This window comes from Hemiscyllium ocellatum, chromosome 24, assembly GCF_020745735.1.
Source record: "Hemiscyllium ocellatum isolate sHemOce1 chromosome 24, sHemOce1.pat.X.cur, whole genome shotgun sequence".
In the NCBI taxonomy this organism is placed as follows: Eukaryota; Metazoa; Chordata; class Chondrichthyes; order Orectolobiformes; family Hemiscylliidae; genus Hemiscyllium; species Hemiscyllium ocellatum.
In genome coordinates, this window is record NC_083424.1 from 10,314,059 (window position 1) to 10,329,968 (window position 15,910).

General features: G+C 39.2%; 1 protein-coding gene across 1 annotated transcript in view; it reads left to right on the forward strand.

The window, feature by feature from the left end:
• Nucleotides 1–15,910, forward strand: part of LOC132827041 (ubiquitin-conjugating enzyme E2 L3) — a 69,045-nt gene that overhangs the window by 11,353 nt on the left and 41,782 nt on the right. The window contains exon 2 of the mRNA XM_060843465.1: nucleotides 7,571–7,666. Coding sequence (XP_060699448.1) covers nucleotides 7,571–7,666 — 96 coding nt within the window. The remainder of the gene's footprint in view (nucleotides 1–7,570; nucleotides 7,667–15,910) is intronic.

The window sequence follows — 15,910 nt, forward strand, 5'->3', positions numbered from 1 at the left end:
CTGTGACTATCGATGATACAAATATCTCAGCAAAAGGCCCAGCAATCACCACCTATAGCTTCCCACAGAGTTCTCGGGTACACCTGATCAGGTCCTGGGGATTTATCCACCTTTAACAGTTTCAAGACATCCAGCACTTGCTCCTCTGTAATCTGAACATTTTGCAAGATGTCACCACCTATTTCCCTACAGTCTATATCTTCCATATCCTTTTCCACAGTAAATACTGATGCAAAATACTTATTTAGTATCTTCCCCATTTTCTGAGGCTCCACACAAAGCCTGCCTTGCTGATCTTTGAGGGGTCCTATTCTCTCCCTAGTTACCCTTTTGTCTTTAATATATTTGTAAAAACCCTTTGGATTCTCCTTAATTCTATTTGCTAAAGTTATCTTATGTCCCCTTTTTGCCCTCCTGATTTCCCTCTTAAGTATACTCCTAATTCCTTTATGATCTTTATAGACAGGATTCTTATGCAAGGTATCCTGTCAATACCTTACATATGCTTCCTTTTTCTTAACCAAACCCTCAATTTCTTTGGTCATCCAGCATTCTCTATAGCCACCAGCCTTCGCTTTCACCCTGACAGGAATATACTTTCACTGGATTCTTGTTATCTCATTTCTGAAGGCTTCCCATTTTCCAGCTGTCTCTTTTACATGTGAACATCAACCTCCAGTCAGCTTTAGAAAGTTCTTGCCTAATACTGTCAGAATTAGCCTTTCTCCAATTTAGATTAGATTAAATTAGATTACTTAGTGTGGAAACAGGCCCTTTGGGCCAACAAGTCCACACCGACCTGCCGAAGCGCAACCTTCCCATAACCCTATATTTACCCCTTACCTAACACTACGGGCAATTTAGCGTGGCCAATTCACCTGACCTGCACATCTTTTGGACTGTGGGAGGAAACCGGAGCACCCAGAGGAAACCCACGCTGACACGGGAGAACGTGCAAACTCCACACAGTCTGTCGCCTGAGTTGGGAATTGAACCCGGGTCTCGGGTGCTGTGAGGCAGCAGTGCTAACCACTATGCCACCATGCCGCCCAACTGTGCCACAGTGCCGTCCAAAAAGAACTTCAACTTTTAGATCTGGTCTATCCTTTTCTATCTCTATTTTAAATCTAATAGAATTATGGTTGCTGGCCCAAAGTGCTCTCCCCACTGACATCTCCGTCACCTGCTTTACTTTATTTCTGAAGAGAAGGTTAAGTTTTGCACCTTCTCTAGTAGGTGCATCCATATATTGAATCAGAAAACTGTCTTGTACGCACTTGACAACTTCCTCTCCATCTAAATCTTTAATGTTATGGCAGTCCCAGTCGATGTTTGGAAAGTTAAAATCCCCAACCGTAAACATCGTATTATTCTGACAGATAGCTGCGATCTTCTTACAAGTTTGTTTTTCAATTTCCCTCTGACTATTAGGGAGTCTATAATACAATCCGAATAAGGTGATCATCCCTTTCTTATTTCTCAGTTCCATCCAAATAACTTCCCTGGATATATTTCCGGGAATATCCTCCCTCAGCACAGCTGTAATGCTATCCCTTATCAAAAATGCCACTTCCTCATCTCTTTTGCCTCCCTTTCAATCCTTCCTGTAGTATTTGTATCCTGGAACATTAAGCTCCCATCCTGAGCCATGTTTCTGTAATTGCTGTGATATCCCAATCCCATGTTCCTAACCATGCCCTGAGTTCATCTGCCTTCCCTGTTAGGCCCCTTGCATTGAAATAAATGCATTTCAATTTATTAGTTCTACCTTGTCCCTGCTTGCCCTGTTTGACTCACTTCTGTTCTCGTCTGTACCAGTCTCAGATTGATCTCTTTCCTCTCTATCCCCCCACTAGTTTAAATCCGCCTGAGCAGCTCCAGCAAACCTCCCTGCCAGTAGATTAGTCCCATTCCAATTTAGGTGCAAACTGTCCTTCTTGTACATGTCACTTCTACCCCAAAAGAGATTCCAGTGATCCATAAATGTGAATCCTTCTCCAATACACCAGCTCCTCAGCCATGCATTCATCTGCTCTATCCTCCAATTCATGCCCTCACTCGCTCTTAGCATTGAGAATAATCTTGATATTACTACTCTCGAGGACCTCCTTTTAAAATGTCTGCCCAACTCTAATCAGAATCTCAACCTTTTCCCATCCTATATCATTGGTTCCAATGTGGACAATGATCTCTTGCTGGCTCCTCTCCCCCGTAAGAACATTCTGCACCCTCTCTGAGACATCCTTGATCCTGGCACCAGGGAAGCAACACACCATTCAGCTTTTTCGCTGCTGGCCACAGAAGCGTCTGTCTGTACCTCGGACTACAGAATCTGCTAACACAATTGATCTCTTGGAAGCCGACATACCCCTCGTTGCATTAGAGCCAGTCTCCATGCCAAAAACATGGTTGCTTGTGCTATGTTCCCTGACAATCCATCACCCCATACTTTTTCCAAAACAGCATACTTGTTTGAAATGGTTATATCCACAAATGACTCCTGTACTAGTTGCCTATCCCTCTCTCCTTTCCTGGAGTTAACCCATCTATTTGACTGTATCTGAGACTTTTCCCCCTTTCCTGTAACTGCCATCCATCACATACTGTTGCTGTTGTAAATTTCTCCTTCTAACTGTCTCTCCAACCGATCCATTTGATCTGATAAGATTCTCATCCAACAGCATTTATGGCAGATAAATCCGCAGTAACCCTTAAACTCTCTTTAAACTCCCACATCTGACAAGAAGTACATATTACAGTACTAAAGGCCATCATTGCTCCTTCACAATTTACAGACCCAGAAAATAAGTCTTATTCCTCTACAAATCACTTCCCCAGGTTAAATTAATAGTTATGGCTTATATTTTAAGCTTCATCAAGAGACTTATCTCCAAAAACACAATCAAGGAAGAACCCACTCTACTCACTACTGCAGCCTTTCTGTTGGACACACTTAAAACAACGATTCTGTGCTTTGAACTGCGCCCAGATAGGTTCCTCCAAGACTAGTTGTGAATTCTACTGTTTGTTAATTTTCCCAGGTGCCCTCTGTGTTGGTCTTTCTCTCCTCCTCCCCCCCCCCCATCCTGACCATATGCTCTCTTTGTGTTCTTTTTCTCTTTTAAAACTGCTGTTGTTTTGACTTTTTCCAAAGTTGCAAAACAATGCATCAGCATATAAAACAGTAATTGCTGCTCCTGGAATTCGAGGAAATCACCTCCACCTAAAATATCTTCAAAAAGGAGCAGCTGTTACAGCCAGAAATCTTTCCTGTCCTCCATCTTGGATTACCCAGAATCCTCTGGGTGGAGGTGAAATTGTTTAAGTATGATGTTTGCCAACCAGCAAATATCAATTATTGGGAATATTGGTAACAAAATTAGAAAAATTAAGAATTCTGATTTCATTAGAGGATGTAATAATGAGTAATGAGATTAAGCCATGAGGTGAAAGGGAGAGGAGTACTTAATCATACAGCATGGAAACAGACCCATTGGTTAAACTTGTCTTGTGTCAACCAGACATTCAATCTGGTCAAGTATGATTTGCATACATTTGGCCCATATTCTTCTGAACACTTTCTATTGATATACCCATCTGTTAGGTTCTTTTCCTGAGGTTTCATACTGGATGCAATTCATACACGCCAACTTCTGCAAACAGTAAAAGTTTATTGAAGCCTGCGTGAGCAAGGTGACCCCTTTTGACCCTCTTTACAGGTATGCAAAGTCGAGTCAAAAGAGGCTCGAACAAAGGAAAGAAATCCCCCTTTATACAGGTCCGTTGGTAATGCTCACAGATACTCTGCCCCCCCCCCCCCCCCAAAAAAAAAGCAATAACCAGGTGTCAACCCAGGTACAATGGCAGTGTGAGATTTTCCATGGAGATAATGTAAATGACCTAATCTTGGGGAATCGTTACGCAAACTATTTCCTGCCACTGTGATTCCCCACAACAATGTAGATGTGATCTGTTTCAGTATTGGTGGATGATCACCCAAACGAATTTGGCTGGGGATGGCTATGAACGTGTTTCTGAATGGAAGGAACTGAATGAGAGTTTAATTTGATATTAGCAGTAGAATGGTAGTAAATGGCTGCCCAAATGAAGTGTGAATTACAATGGATAGTCATCTACATTTCTGCATGTTATGTGAGGCAATGTTACCCCCACCCACTTCCAGAATGTTCAACTTCTTTGAGAAAGAAAGTGCAGGTTTATCCTTTAATGTCCAGAAAGATAATACAAATTAATCTTTTAAAAGGCATCTGGATGTGTAATGTTAAATGAGGTAACTGTACTGACCTTCACCACTTTACATCACTCTCTGTGTGAAAGCGTTACCTCTCAAGTCCTTTAAATCTTTCCCCTCTCATCTTAAACCTATGCCATCTAATTTTGGACTGTCCTACCCTTGGAAAAAGACCTTGACTGTTCATGCCTCTCATGATTGTATAAATCTCTAAGGTCACCCCTCAGCCTCTGACATTCCAGGTGAAAAAGCCCCAGAGCCTATTCAGCCTTTTCCTATAGCTCAAATCCCCAGTGCTGCCAACATGTTTGTAAATCTTTTCTGCTCCCTCTAAAGTTGGTCAACATTTTTCCTGTAGAAGGGCAACCTGAATTGTACACAGGATTCTAAAAGTGACCTATCAATGTCCTATATAGCTGCAACATGACCTCCCAACTCTCAACTTGTTGCAATTGCTAAGGAGCAATATAAAGCTAACTAAAGAAGTTCGGGGTCACTGAGTTGGTCCTGATGGACTTTCATATTGGGCCTTTAAAAGACATGATTAATAATGTGTGTTGGTGTGAGCTTTTCCCTTAATTTTTGGAAAGGTTCTGCCTGACTGGAAAATAGCAAAATAGCTTTTTATTTAAGAGGACAAGAAACTATAGGCCAGTCGTCTTGACATGTTGTGGGGTAAGTGTTAGAAAAAATTATTAAGGAGGGTTTTAGCTGGACAGCTAAACACAAGATCGTCAGTCTGAGTCACCATGTTTTTTGAAAATGAAGTAATCATTATTCGATTTTATTTGATTTCTTTGAAGGAGTAGCATGCACTGTGGGTAGAAGGAGCATTCCAGATGAACTGTTTAGATTTTCGGAAAGCATTTGATAGTGTCTCTCGCACAATATATTTCTTAAAGTAGAAGCTTATGCTATAGCTCACCATATTAGCATGTATAGAAGATTGGCTGACAGAAAAAAGTATACATAAATGCTTACATTTTTAATTGGCAGGATGTGTTCCTGCAAGGATGTATACTAATGACTCCGGTTTTCATCATTTTCATCAATGTTTTGAGTATGGAAACAAAGGGCCTGATGGTTCAATTTGCAGGTGAAATAAAGCTAGGTGGCTTCCTTTTGCCCTTAATTTGTATGTGTGTAGGTTGAACAGATAAAGTAAAAAGTTCGAGGAACCTCGATGGATAAATGCAGCATTATCAGATCAAAAAAGATTGAATTGTGAGTCCGCTGGGAATAATGAGGGAAAATCAAATCTATTACATTTTTAAATGCCTCTCTTCAAAACCTCATCTTGACCCTTGGCAAATGATGAATCTGGAGTTAAATGGTCTTCAATAGTTCTCTAAACTTTCTTATTTGGAATAGACAACATGTGGAAATGCGTGCTACTGTTCCACTTTTTTTTGTAGATTGTCCATCTTTATAATGTGCCACATTCTTGAGAACATGGAGAAAATTAAGGAACAAAATTCTCAACAATTTTATATTGATTCCAGGTTTTCTTGATGCATGTTATGATAGAAATTGTTCGACATTCTTAATCCAGCCTTCTGTAAGAGCTGATTTGCACGCAATCCACCTAGCCTTTTAAATGATTTGTTTTAACCTTCATTACCCGGTCTTGTGATTATTATGATCACTAATCTGCGAAGAAACATTTGCTAATTATCAATTCTCACCTTGCTTTTTATAAGTCCCTGTCACCATTCAACTTGAAATCATGCCGTAGATTTAACTTTTTGTCATTTAGTAACTTATTTCCACTGAGGCAAATTTTCAGGATCGCAGAGTCTGAATTTTTCCAAGCTTTCTTTTTAACTTAAAAGCTGCGTTGTTAGCGATCAGCTTTGTCATTGTATATCTTCCTCCTGAATGTGGACGTATCTTTTGTGCCTCTTGCCTGAAAATGATTTAAAATGTGGCTTGACTAAATGCAGTTATTTCGGGAATGCACTTCAGTTAGTTTTATTGCTTTCTGTTGCATTTTGATTGACCTAAATCAATGATGGTCAATATGTGGCACTTCAGCCTTTACCTTTTGATTTCATAATAGGGCTCTCTGGATAGCTGCATGCATAACACTGCTCTCAAAGTTGGGAGAGCCATTTTCTCTAATTGAAGTTGGGAACTTTTTTTGAAAAGCAGTGAGTAGCAGGTAACAATAGCATTATCACTGGTGAAAAGCAGAGAAGAAATGCAAATGATGGGTTGATCCTGCGGCCCAGGTATATAACGCATTTATTTTTTTAAAAACACTATTTTGCTCACAAGGTTTTGCTGGTTTTTCTAAATGAGCCATCTAACTAATCACATTTCATGCTTGCTACTTTTAATATTCCTTTTACGCAACATTGATTCCTTTTTTAAATAAATTAACGGACTCTGTATCAGAGTTCTGCATTTTAACTGCCCTGCTAATAGTTTTTAACCTGATTTTTATCTCCTTGTTACTACTTCACCAACTAGTGGAAACCATTGTATCATTATCTCGCAAAGCTCTTCATAAGCTTGAGCACTACATTCAGGTCACCTCTTAAACTTCTTAAATTTTGAGTTTTCTGTGTGAATATTTTTCTTTTTAAAAATGGATATAAAGTATCAATCCCATCTCCTTGTATGGAAGGATCACCTGACCTGAAATATTAACTCTGATTTCTCTTCGCAGGTACTGCCAGACTTGCTGAACTTTTCCAGCTGCTTAGGGTCATAGAGATGTACAGCACAGAAACAGGCCCTTCGGTCCAACTCATCCATGCAGACCAGATATCCCAACCCAATCTAATCCTACCTGCCAGTACCTGACCCATATCCCTCAAACCCTTCCTGTTCACATACCCATCCAGATGCCTTTTAAATGTTGCAGTTGTACTAAGCTCCACCAGTACTTCTGGAAGCTCATCCAAAAACGTACTACCCGCTGCGTGAAAAAGTTGCCCCTTAGGTCTCTTTTATATCTTTCCCTTCTCACCCTAAACTTATGCCCTGTAGAGCATCTGCAGTTCTTTTGGTTTTTACTTATTATATTGGGTTGTATTCATGAATAACTAGATGTAAATTGAAAGCCTCAGACACGCACCATTTCTGTACATATTAAGTATATTTTGTTGTAGTTCTGAAGAGCATATGACTGCATTTCTGATGGCAACAATGGTGTCTATTGTACAGTTTAGGTACTTCTGCAGCATGTGTGTTTTTTAATGTTATTTACTGTACAAATTGGATGCTGGACTCTGGTATTATGTAAGGTATTAAGTACAGACTCTGCTGTAACACTGTGCTTTGTTTCTTACCTGTCATTTTATTTGTTTGCAGGAACTTAATGAAATCCGCACATCTGGAATGAAAAATTTCCGTAATATCCTAGTGGATGAAACAAATGTATTCTATTGGCAAGGACTTATTGTTCCTGTAAGTAGGCTGTTCATTTGTCAATAATAGTTTTATAATTAATTATTTAATTCTTAGTGTTGTTTGTTTTCAAATCTTGATCATGTTACACATTTACAAATCTGAAACCTATCCAAGTAGAGCAACTAGTTCCTATTGCAGAATTTCACAACTTGACTGTGAGTGGCTAAAGTAGCCCGACAGTTTTTGTTGCACATGGATTATGTCATCCAGCATTGCTTCTATAATATTGCAGAAGTGTAAATTATTTTCAAGCTTCGAGTATGTATGTCACAAAGTTAAGTTGCACAAGTTGTTCAGCTAAACAGACATGTTCTTCAAGCCTCAAATGTTTAAGGCTGTATTTTAGAGAAAACAGTGCTTAATATGTTCAAATAGAGTGGGTTCATGAATTGCATTTGACAAATTTATGTAAATGATTTGTCAGTAGTAGACTTGTATAGAATAGGTGTTTTCAGCAATTCTGTACATAGATGACAGTTATGTATTTTTTGGTTTCATAAAATTTGGTATCCTATTTTGAAATCCCAGTTGACCATTGGAATGTTCCAGGGATAGTTGTTTTAGGTGTTTGTTTGCTTCTAGGTTTTTCCTTTTTATTTTGCTTGCATCTTTATTGTGGTGATTTGTACAATACTGCCATGTTTTGTGGTCTTGCTTGCTATGTGAGCTTTGTCGTAAATATTGGCAGTCTATTCAACTTCAGCCTTGTAGTTATCATCCAGCATGCAAGTGTATATAGAGTTGATTTTGAATTATTTGTGTTCCCCGTTGCTTTTATTTAGAAACTTAACCTGTTGATTTATTAATCTGAATCACTGCACTGGCCTCCGTTTAATGTCTTAGTCAAAAAAACTTCAGGTTTAGTTTATAAGGTCAGATCTCTGCTATTTGGTTCAATCAATAGTAGTTCCACCTGATCCAGCACAGTTTGGTCAATGGGAAGTCATATCATGGTATCAGCAGCAAGCTACTGGTATGGGTAGAGGATTGGATGATGAGGAATTTCTTCAGCCAGAGGGTGGTGAATCTAGAACTCTGGAGAGAAATATGGAGTCTGAGGATTTAAGTATATTTCACAATGGTAGTCTGAGCCTAGTGGAGTTCCACAGGAGTCAGTGTTGGGGTTACAACTATTCAGGTGATACATTGGTGATCTGGATGAAAATCAGAGTGCATTTTTGCTAATTTCAGGAAAAGGATATGGAGAGGAGAGGGGGTGGGCAAAGAAGTGGCAGAAGGAATACACTGGGGAAAGTGAGGTTATGAACTTTTTGGAGGAAGATTAGAGCTGTAGACTACTTTATAACCTGGAAAAGATTTTGGAAATCTGAAGCACAAAGGGACTTGAGACTCCGAGTTCAGGATTCTCAAGGTTAACAGTTGATAGGGAGGTAAATACAATTTTAGCATTCATTTTGAGAAGGCGAGAATACAAGGGCAGGGATGTATTGCTGAAACTGCATAATACCCTGGTCAGACTGCATTTGGAATATTGTGAGCACTTTTAGACCCCATATCTAAGGAAGGATGTGTTACGCCTTCGTGGACGATGGCGGAGGTTTACAAGAATGATGCTGGGGATGAAAAGCTTGTCATAAGAGGAGTAGTTGAGTCTGTTTTCGTTGGGCATTCAGCAGGATGAGGGGAACCTGATTGATTTGATTGAAACTTAGAATATTGAGAGGCCTGGATGCAGTGGATGTGGCAAATATGTTTCCACTGCAGAAGAGATTAAAACTCAGGGGTGTGTCCTCAGAGTGAAGGGGTAACACTTTAGAACTGAGATGAGGCATTTCTTCAGTTAGTGGATGGTGAATCTGTGGAATTTACTGCCACAGAATGTGGAGTCAGGGTCATTGAGTGTATTTGAGACCGAGAGAGGCTTGTGATTAATGAGGGGTTTCAAGATGATGGGGAGAAGGTAGGAGGATTGAGTTGAGAAACCTATCAAATGATCATGTGGTGGAGCAGACCCGATGGACCAAATGGTGTAATTTTACTCCTATATCTTTTGATTTAATGGTCTCCTACGTTCAATCCACTAATTCAGACTTTACAAATTATATCTGAAAGTTCAGAGTTGGTGCAAGTCCACTCTAACCCAACTTACAAATTTGCTGACAACACCACTGGTGTGTCAGATCTCAGACACAACAAAATATAGGAAAGAGTGCTTAGTGGCATGGTGTAAAGACAGAAATTTCTGCATCAGTATCAGCAAAATAAAGGAGCTACTCTTTGGGTTCAGGAAGCAGACTGGTGGACATGCCTCTGTCTGTATCAGTGGAACTGAGGTGGAATTGGTTCAGAATGTCCACTTCCTAGGAGTAAATGATCGCCAACAATCCATCCTGGTCCATCCACGTTGACACTGTTTTTAAAAAAGCACATCATTGCCCCTCACCTTGAAAAATGAAGGCGATTCGGAATGTCCAAAATGACTCCTGCCACTTCTTACAGATGCGCTATACCAAATATCCTATTTGGGGGCATCATAGCTTGGTATGGCAACTGCAGTGCCCAAAACTGCAAGAAATGAACAAGAATTGTGAACACTGACCAGTCCATCACGCAAATCCATTCATTGTGATTCTGTTTTATACCTACTGGCCTCAGGAAAGCAACAGATATATGATCACATTTGTTTTTGATTGACAGCATACGCAGTTCTTTCAGTTCTAATATAATTACAGATCTCTCCCATCTTGGTTATACTCTTTTCCACCCTCTTCTATCAGACAGAAGATACGACAACAGTTTTGAAAACCTGGATCAACTGTTTCAAGAACACCTTCCTCCCTGCTGTTATCAGATTTTGGATGGACCTCTCAAATACTAAAGGACATACTCTCTTGCGCTTGTTCATGTTCGCTCTTCTTCCACCCATCCACACCCATTTGGCAATGATCATAGGTTTTGGCTCTCTAAGGCCTGCTGCTGCTTTCCCATTTGCTGGAAGCAAGAAACTGAGGATTTCTAATTCTGATCTGGTGGCTTACACAGGATGTCTATGAAAGCTCCCCTTCCTCAGTGGCTCAATTTCCCTGCAGCTATTTGCCATTTCTCCTCCTTTTAATTGCACCCTACTGCAAGAGACCGAGCCCCATGCAGCCCAAGACCCATTGCTGGCGCTCTCATTGGTGGAGGGGAGGAGCCTGGAATCAAGGCCCCTGCAGCTGATGTTATGTAGCAGTGATTGGAGGAGTAGAGAAAGAGAAGCCAACTGAGGAGAAAATGGAAAAGATAAATTAACAAATTAAAAATGCATACTATGTTTATCATGCAAAATGGTCAGTGATATAAGATGGCACCATAGCATGGTGATGCTTTGCGATTAACATGCATGTATTGCGATACATGTGACACTCGTAAGTAAATTTACTTTGAAATTCTGTTCTGTTGCACTGTGTTTATGTATGGTATAATCTGCTGGAATTGCATGCAAAAAAAAACTTCAGTGTATCCCAGTACATGTGACAATATATCCAATCAAAATTCATTGGTGCCTGAAGCCCCCTGAACTATTCAGTAAGGTCACGGCTGATCTTTTACTTTATTTTCTGTCCTGGTCGTATTCTTATTCCTGTGATCACTTGATTCTGTTGATGTTCAAATCTTTCTCGGTCTGTACATTGAGTATTTTCAAGAGCTCACCGGAGTAGAGATTTCTAAAGACTGAAAGTGAAGAAATTCTCCAAGTCTAAAAAAAAAGTCTGACGTGTGATCCAGATTCCATGATCCTTGGGTGTAAGTCCTGGAACCAGGGAAGACATCACCTCAGTCCATCCTGTTAAGTCTTCCAGGAGCTTCATGTTTCAAATTCTCATTCTTCTGAGCTCCACCATCTAGGCCCTCCTGCTAAAGAGCTCTTCATTGGACAGCGTTCTCATCTCTGGATTCAATCTGGTAAATGTCTTGCACTAAAACAAGGAGACCACAGCTACATTATTTGACATACAATTGCGCGTTTCCTCTCTCTTTTGTCTGTTATTGGGATTATTTTTGTGGCTTCTGTTGTGAAGTCATACAAAATACTTGTTCAAAGACTATTTGCTTGTTGACTCATTATCAACTCCTTAACGTCTGTTTAAGGAACCAACCCTCTTCATTCTTTCATTTACATGTAGAGAGGCTTTTCCTGTCTGTCTCTCTCTCTTTTTTTCTTGCTAGTTTTTCTCTGGTGCTCTAATTGCTCCCTTTTTTTAGAAACCTGAGAATGGCAAAATTTTCATTATCTTTAAACTGCAACATTGTAAATCGTTTATTTCAGTTCGTTAGAATTCTTAACTTTCTGAGTCACTTATTGATTCCCTCACATTTTTCTTTCATAATGGAATACATACCTTTTGAGAGTATTCTAACTTAAATATGTCATTGTTTCTTAGTTTTGAATCTATTTCTCCAGTCGACTTCAGCAAAATCTGTCTTCACACTCTTAAATTCCCTATAATAAATATAAATCCAGTCGTAAGGATACTATAAAAGATACTTATGGCTGTTCACGCAGTCAGCAATGGTTTTTCAAGCCTTTAAGCATTTTTGCTTTGACTAATTCACTGAACAGTGCAAAATGTGTTTCCTCATGAATAGAATCTTATTGAAATAGCTGCCTGCTGATTTTTCAACGTTTGAAGGAGCTGTTAAGATTTTTATAATCATACATTTTAATTTTGTAGAGCTTTTAGAACTTGTGATGAGAAAATCTAAGCTTTTGACATGATTCGTAACTTCATACCATATCCGTTTTATCTGATTAATCACTGTATCATTCTATTCTGTGTTCTAAGAATGGGATGCATGCAAAGTTACATCGCTATTGAAGTGTCCTTTGCACTGTTATGCTCTATGTCCATTTTGATTATCTGTGCAATTCTATAAAATTTAAATGTTTGTAGCATAAGTTGTGACTTTGGAAATTTAAGTTGCATTTGCAAAAATGGGAGAAATCTGTCAGATTTTGAAAGTTTTCCAGTAGTAAACACTGGTAGCTTACATATTTTGGAAAGTTTATAGATTAATGATTTATGTCACACTGCAGTGCCATTGTTTATGGAGTACCTCTTTTGTGTCGAGTGTTTCTCATTTACTTTTGATGTTTTGGGAGCTTTAATATGAACAGACTAAAACCAACTGTTTCAGTAACTGGTTGATCTTGTCGTCTCAATGTGACCTCAGCATCTCAATGCTCACAAACACTTCAAATGCATTTCAATTTCAAGAGTGCTGTAATATTCCAGTTATGATTTTTAGGGAATAATCATTTATTTCAGTTTATGTAAGTAACTTGGAATGAGTTTTAAATCCGTGATAATCAAAGACTGTGTCAGAAATTATTTGGAGTTTTTGCACTTGCTTGAGTCATTGTGGTTTTTATCAAAAGTAGGTCAAAAAAATCCCTAGTTTAAAAGAATCTAGCCCTTACGGCATTAACTAAATTAAGGTTTTTTTTCTTAGTTTTAACAGTGAAGTATAAATCTACAGTAATTTTCTTTGTATTTCCATACTTTATTCCCTTTGTTTATTTTCACTAAATTTGAATTCTAAAGGAGGGGAAAATGTTTCCTAACCTTTTTTGCTTTGATCTTTTGATAATCCTTACTTCATTCTTTTAATCCATTCAATGACTAGAATAGCTTGATCTGAACTTGCCTAACATTTTATAGATATTACAACATGAGAACATAGGGCCTTATGTCTTTGCTTTATAAGCACAAATTCTGTATAACAGGCTTCATTGGCCACATAGTGACAGCTTATAATGCCAAATGTTCACTCTGCATATTGTATTAGTGCTTATTCCTCCTCCAAGCCATCTTGTTTATTCTTCAGTGTTAATATAGTCTTTCAGTTAGACAGTTCTGGTAGTAAATTCCATGTGGACCTTGTTGAAAGAGTTCCTTCTCTTGTCCTAAATCTCTTGCGTTTACGTGTCTATTTTTCTGCATACTTGAACTAATGGAATCAATTTTGATCCTGGCTGTACTGCCAATCAGATCATTCCTTACAGCTTCAATATTGGTCCGCCTGTTGCATCTCAACTTTTTCAGTTCTGTTGCAATTCATCCCAGCTTCTCAAATTTGGCCTCAATTAAGGTATCTAGTTTCCTTTGTCACTGTTGCAAATTTATCTGCATCAGAATTTTCATTTTTAAAATGAGTGGACCAAAATTGAATGGATTAGTCTGTGATTGCTGATCTCATCAGTTTTCTATAAAGCTTTGCCGTTTAATTTATGAAAATCTTAGGAATGTGAGCTGATCCAATTTTGTCCATGTCTGCACAATCTACTAATCCACCTGTTGTCCTAAACTCTCTGGGTCCATAGATCAGTGAACCACAGTAGCTTATTTGTTGTCTGCAGCTCTAGATTTTCTACCTACAAGTTCTAGAATTCTCTTCCATAATCTTTCATTCTTTTCTTTTTCAGATCATCCTTAAGACCTGGTTTTTGGGGACAATATTTTAGACTTCTTTTTCCAGATCTTGTGCATTTGGTTTCCAGTTTTGAGAATCCTGCAAACTTTTATTGCTTTACAGGTTTTGTTCATTGCATGTTTTTATATTTTTGTAACTAATCATTTATATAAAGGAGAAGAGTAATCAGCTGAATATATATCCTGAGCACTACATTTGTTCAGACTGGATAGCCTCTGATCATTTTCTCTAATCTTTAACCAGCTTTGTATCTATACTGCTGGATTTTCTTCCAATGCTGTGTTTGGATTAGATTAGGTTCCCTACAGCGTGGAAACAACAAGTCCATACCGACCCTCCGAAGAGTAACCCACCCAGACCCAGTTCTCTCTGACTAATGCAGCTAACACTGTGGGCAATTTAGCATGGCCAATTCACATGACCTGCACATCTTTGGACTGTGGGAGGAAACCCATATAGACACTGGGAGAATGTGCAAACTCCACACAGTCGCCTAAGGCTGGAATTGAACCTGGGACCTTGGTGCTATGAGGCAGCAATGCTAAGCACTGAGCCACTGCATATGTTCTTTGATTTCTAACACAAACCTCTTTATCACAGACTAATTTGAAGATCCATGCACACAATAGCGCTGCATTTCTTTTTAACATTTCAAGTCATTTCCTCAGAATTCCATCAAACTATCTATACAAATAGAGTGTGAGTACGTATCTCGGCTTCTCAAGACTGCTTCATTAGTCAGTAAGATTGTGTTTTGGATTAGATTTCCTACAGTGTGGAAACAGGCTCTTTGCCCAACAGGCCCACACCAACCGTCCGAAAAGTAACCCATCCAGACCCATTTCCCTTTGAATAATGCACCTAACACTGGACAATTTAGCATGGGCAATTCACCTGACCTGCACATCTTTGGGCTGTGGGAGGAAACCCACGCAGACACTGGGAGAACGTGCAAACTTCACACAGACAGTTGCCCAAGGATGGAATCGAACCTGGGTCCCTCGTGCTGAGGCTGCAGTGCTAACCACTGAGCCACCATGTTGCCTGTTATGATTGCTTTACACTCCTGCTTATCCTTGATAATAAGTGGAAGAAAGATTTAAGAATCATATCTACCTCTGCCTTAAAAGGATTCAACAACTTAACTTCAGCGTCTTTAGAGTCAGAGTTATACTGCATGGAAACAGACCCTTCGATCCGAATTGTCCATGTCAACCAGATGAGGACTGCAGATGATGGTGATCAGAGTCAAGATTAGAGTGGTGCTGGAAAAGCACAGCATGCCAGGCAGCATCTGAAGAGCAGATAAATCGATGTTTCAGGCAGGAGCCCTTCATCACGTCTCCTTTCTTTTTTGAACAAAGGAATTACATTCATAATTTTCCAATATAGTAGCACCTTCCCAAAACCAAGGAGTTTTGGAAGTAGTCAATTCATCAACTAATTGCTTATTTTAAGACTCCCCCAGATGAATTCCAGCAACACCTGGAGTCTTAGCAGTTCAAAGCTCCAAAAAGTTGCCTAATACCACTCCCCCAGGTGATTATAGTTTTCTTGAATTGTTCCCAAATTTCTGTATTACTTCTGTTCTGTATATGGAAGACCATTGCATAAAATCTATTCAGTTCATTTGCCACTGCTTAGGTTTTTATAAAACACTCTCATGGGGCTGGCAAACATCTATTACCTGTCTGTAGATGCCCCTGAGAAGATTTATCTGGGCTCACCCTGTGTTTACTGGGACTGACTCTTACATCTATATTATGCTGACTAGCGTGAATCAAAGTCTACCGCTACACATTTCCT